General features: G+C 53.8%; 1 protein-coding gene across 1 annotated transcript; it reads left to right on the forward strand.

Moving 5' to 3' along the window:
* Positions 1-338: 338 nt before the first annotated feature.
* ARHGAP35 (Rho GTPase activating protein 35) lies at positions 339-4,234 on the forward strand (the record flags this gene model as incomplete). The annotated part of the gene is made up of 2 exons (XM_029084224.1): positions 339-3,791; positions 3,980-4,234. Coding segments are annotated over exons 1-2 (3,708 nt in total), but the record flags the coding sequence as incomplete, so codon positions are not given.
* Positions 4,235-5,489: the final 1,255 nt, after the last annotated feature.

Below are 5,489 nucleotides of genomic sequence, written 5' to 3' on the forward strand. Positions count from 1 at the left end.
GCGGCTGGCGCGGCTCTGCGGCTGCCGGTGTTTCCCCGGCGTTTGAGTGCCGAGAAAAAAGGCAAAAATGGGATTTGTTTGGGGTTCCTGAGCTGGAACACTGATGGGTTTCTTTTCTCTTTCTCCTAGGGGGAAACGTCGGCCGTTCAACAGCGGGGACCAGCAAGATCTGAAGCGCTGCTGGTACGTACAGGATGGGAACAACGAAGTTCATCGCCCCAGTGTCCTGCCTGGCTTGAGAACTGTCACCCCACCTTCCACCGAGCTCCCAGGTCACACCGAGTGCCCCAAACACTAATCCTCTCGGAAGCGGTTGATTGGGACAGGATGTGTGGACGATGATGATGGCAAGAAAGCAAGATGTTCGCATTCCCACCTATAACATTAGCGTGGTGGGATTATCCGGGACGGAGAAGGAGAAGGGGCAGTGCGGCATCGGGAAATCCTGCCTCTGCAACCGGTTCGTCCGGCCCAGTGCAGATGAGTTTCATTTGGACCACACTTCAGTTCTCAGCACCAGTGACTTTGGGGGAAGGGTGGTCAATAATGACCATTTCCTCTACTGGGGGGAAGTTGTGCGTTCCCTGGAGGACTGTGTCGAATGTAAAATGCATGTCGTGGAGCAGACGGAGTTTATCGACGACCAGACCTTTCAGCCTCACCGCAGCACGGCCCTGCAGCCCTATATCAAGAGGGCTGCTGCCACCAAACTGGCGTCGGCTGAAAAACTCATGTACTTTTGCACTGATCAGCTTGGGCTGGAACAGGACTTTGAACAAAAACAGATGCCGGATGGAAAGCTGCTGGTGGATGGTTTTCTTCTCTGCATTGATGTTAGCAGGGGTATGAACAGGAACTTTGATGATCAGCTTAAATTCGTTTCGAATCTTTACAATCAACTCGCGAAAACAAAAAAGCCCATCGTGGTGGTCCTGACCAAGTGTGACGAAGGTGTGGAGCGGTACATTCGGGATGCACATACTTTTGCCTTAAGCAAAAAGAACCTCCAGGTGGTGGAGACGTCAGCTAGATCCAATGTGAACATTGACTTGGCTTTCAGCACTTTAGTGCAGCTGATTGATAAAAGCCGGGGAAAGACAAAAATCATCCCTTACTTTGAAGCTTTGAAACAGCAAAGTCAACAGATCGCTGCTGCTAAAGACAAGTACGAGTGGCTGGTCAGCCGCATCGTCAAAAACCACAACGAGACGTGGTCGAACGTGAGCCGCAAGATGCAATCCTCTCCGGAGTACCAGGACTACGTCTACCTGGAAGGAACGCAGAAAGCCAAGAAGCTGTTTCTGCAGCACGTCCACCGCCTCAAGCAGGAGCACATAGAGCGCCGGCGGAAGATGTATCTCGCCATGCTTCCTCAAGCCTTTGAAGCCCTCATCCCAGACCTGGATGAAATCGATCACTTGAGTTGCATAAAAGTGGAGAAGCTCTTAGAGACGAAGCCGGACTTTCTGAAATGGTTTATTGTCCTGGAAGAGACACCCTGGGATGCCACGAGCCACATCGACAACATGGAGAACGAGCGGATTCCCTTTGACCTGATGGAGACCCAGCCCGCAGAGCAGCTCTACGAAGCTCATTTAGAAAAACTGAGGAATGAGAGAAAAAGGGCAGAAATGAGAAGAGCTTTTAAAGAAAACCTGGAGACTTCTCCTTTCATCACGCCCGGCAAGCCCTGGGAGGAAGCACGCAGTTTCATTATGAACGAGGACTTTTACATGTGGCTGGAGGAGTCTATTTACATGGATATCTACAGCAAGCACCAAAAGCAGATCATCGAGAAGGCCAAGGAGGAGTTTCAGGAGCTGCTCTTGGAGTACTCGGAGCTGTTTTACGAACTGGAGCTGGACGCTAAGCCCAGCAAGGAGAAAATGGGTGTCATTCAGGATGTCCTGGGTGAAGAGCAAAGGTTCAAAGCTCTGCAGAAGCTGCAGGCTGAGCGTGACGCCCTCATTTTGAAACACATCCACTTTGTGTACCACCCAACGAAGGAAACGTGTCCCAGCTGCCCGCTTTGCATAGACTCTAAAATCGAGCACCTGATCAGCTCCCGCTTCATCAGACCCTCCGAACGCAACCAGAAGAACTTACTTTCAGATTCCAACATCGACAGGATCAACCTGGTGATCCTTGGCAAGGACGGTTTGGCGCGCGAGCTGGCCAACGAGATCCGGGCGCTTTGCACCAATGATGACAAGTACGTGATCGAGGGGAAGATGTACGAGCTGTCGCTGAGGCCGATCGAGGGCAACGTCCGGCTCCCCGTCAACTCTTTCCAGACTCCCACCTTTCAGCCTCATGGTTGTCTCTGCCTTTACAACTCCAAGGAGTCGCTGTCCTACGTGGTGGAAAGCATCGAGAAGAGCAGAGAGTCGACTATCGGCAGGAGAGAGAATCACTTGGTTCACCTCCCGCTGACGCTCATCCTTGTGAACAAGCGGGGGGACACCAGCGGCGAGACGCTCCACAGCTTGATCCAGCAAGGCCAGCAGATCGCCAGCAAGCTGCAGTGCGTCTTTCTGGACCCGGCGTCTGCTGGCATCGGGTACGGCCGTAACATCAACGAGAAGCAGATCAGCCAGGTTTTGAAGGGGCTGCTGGACTCAAAACGCAATTTAAACCTCGTCAGCTCAACCTCCAGCATCAAAGACCTGGCGGACGTCGACCTTCGGATCGTCATGTGCTTGATGTGCGGCGATCCCTTCAACGCGGACGACATCCTCTTACCCATCCTGCAGTCCCAGACCTACAGACCTTCTCAATGCAGCAGCAGCAGCTCCGTCCTCCTCGAGTTATCCATCGGGCCACACAAGAGACGCGTGGAGCTCTCCCTCCTGTCCTACCATTCCTCCTTCAGCGTGAGGAAAAGCCGGCTTGTCCACGGCTACATTGTCTTTTACTCAGCAAAACGCAAGGCGTCCCTGGCCATGCTCCGTGCCTTCCTCTGTGAGGTGCAGGACATCATCCCCATACAGGTCGTGGCCCTCACGGATGGCTCCACAGACATCCTAGACAATGACTTGAGCAGAGAGCAGCTCACTGAGGGTGAGGAGATTGCTCAGGAGATCGACGGCAAGTTCACCACGATACCTTGTAGCCAACCGCAGCATAAGCTGGAGATTTTCCACTCATTTTTTAAGGACGTGGTGGAGAAAAAAAACATCATCGAAGCCACCCACATGTACGACAACGTGGCCGAAGCCTGCAGCACGACGGAGGAGGTGTTCAACTCGCCTCGAGCGGGCTCCCCTCTCTGCAACTCCAACCTGCAGGACTCGGAGGAGGACGTTGAACCCCCTACCTACAGCCCCTTCCGAGAGGACACATCCATGCCCACCCTGCCCAAAGACCACTCGAAACTTTCCATGGAGCTGGAGGGGAACGATGGCTTGTCTTTCATTTCCGTCATGAGCACTTTTGAAAACAAGCTGAACAACAAAGTACCTCCTCCAGTGAAACCAAAGCCCCCCGTGCATTTTGACATTACGAAGGGGGACCTGTCGTATTTGGAGCAGGGACATCGGGATGGGCAGAGGAAATCCATGTCTTCTAGTAGCTGGTTGCCCACCGACTGCTTCGACCCTTCCGATTACGCCGAGCCGATGGACGCCGTGGTCAAACCCAGAAATGAAGAGGAGAACATCTACTCGGTGCCTCATGACAGCACCCAGGGGAAGATCATCACCATCCGAAACATCAACAAAACCCAATCGAACGGCAGCGGTAACGGCTCGGACAGCGAGATGGACACCAGCTCCCTGGAGCGAGGCCGGAAAGTGTCGGTCGTTAGCACGCCGAGCCGATGGACGCCGTGGTCAAACCCAGAAATGAAGAGGAGAACATCTACTCGGTGCCTCATGACAGCACCCAGGGGAAGATCATCACCATCCGAAACATCAACAAAACCCAATCGAACGGCAGCGGTAACGGCTCGGACAGCGAGATGGACACCAGCTCCCTGGAGCGAGGCCGGAAAGTGTCGGTCGTTAGCAAACCCGTGTTGTACCGGACGCGCTGCACGAGGCTGGGCAGGTTCTCCAGTTACCGAACCAGCTTCAGCATTGGGAGCGACGATGAACTGGGACCCATTAGAAAAAAAGAGGAAGATCCAACTTCCCAAGGGTACAAAGGCGATAACGCCGTGATCCCTTACGAGACGGCCGACGGGGAAGATCCCAGGAGGAGGAACATCCTGCGCAGCCTGAGGAGGACGACGAAGGTAGGCTGGTGCTTTTTGTCCTTCGGTCGTGGGATTGGCGGGGTTGAGGTCGGGCGTGAAGCCTGAACGAGGGTGGGAGCTGCTGCCGTTGTCCCGTCGTGGTCGTGGTGTGTTTTTCACGTATTTAGAATCACTGAAAGTGGTGAGTTGGACCCACCAGGATGATGGAGTCCAACTCCTGTCCCTGCACAGGACAATCCCAACATTCACACCATGTCCCTGAGGGCCTTGGCCAAATGCTGCTGGAATCTTGTCAGGCTTGGTGCCATGAGCACCTCCCGGGGGAGCCTGTTCCAGTGCTCCACCACCCTCTGCCTCAAGAACCTTTTCCTCATGGCCAACCTCACCCTCCCCTGTCACATCTTCCTGCCATTTCCTCTGCTCCTGGCATTCGTTGGTGGCCAGAGAGAAGAGATCAGCGACTGCCCCTCCTCTTCCCCTTGGGAGGAAGTTCTAGACCATGATCAGATCTCCTCTCAGTCTCCTCCAGGCTGAACAAACCAAGTGCCTTCAGCCTCTCCTCACACCCTTCCCCTCTAAGCCCTTCACCAATCTTGTGGCTCTCCTCTGGACACTCTCCAGCAGCTTTAGATCCTTTTTATCCTGTGGTGCCCAAACTGCCCCCAGTGCTGGAGGTGAGGTCACCCCAGTGCAGAGCAGAGCAGGACAATGACCAGAACCCACGGGTGGCCCATGGACGGCCGGTTCGTTGGTTGATCGAGGAGCAGGGTGAGCGCAGAGTCTCGTTATTTCATTTTTTGATCGTGTATTAACTCGCCGCCGGCGTGGACCACGTGAACTTGCAGTCCTCCACCAAAATCACCTTCGTCACTTCCACCGTGAGCTTTCAGCTCTGAGGACTTTATCCACACGACACTCCTGTGAGAAGGTTCGTTCCGCGCTCAGAAGTTACGAGTCTTGAGGAACAATTAACCCAAACGGGGTTAATTCCTGAAAATTCTCTTTTAAAAGTGGAGGAACGTAGCAAAGTCGCTGTTATTGGTGTTGAGTTGTTTAAAGAACAGGGTGAAGCTGGATGTGTCCAATCAGAGAAGATGCTGGTGAGTTGAGGACACGTCTAAGGTGTCTGTTGTCACTCTTGGGTGGCCCTTCTCAAGGCTCTTCTTTAGACGTAGTGTGCTGCCACAGCTCTACAAATCCAACCTGAAATCCACCTGGATTCGCTGCCGCCCAGATGGTGGATCTGCTCTTCAGAGGGTGAAACTGGTTTGGGGTGGGCCTGCTGGTTTGGGGT

This window comes from Antrostomus carolinensis, unplaced genomic scaffold, assembly GCF_000700745.2.
Source record: "Antrostomus carolinensis isolate BGI_N321 unplaced genomic scaffold, ASM70074v2 scaffold50193, whole genome shotgun sequence".
Lineage (NCBI taxonomy): Eukaryota > Metazoa > Chordata > Aves > Caprimulgiformes > Caprimulgidae > Antrostomus > Antrostomus carolinensis.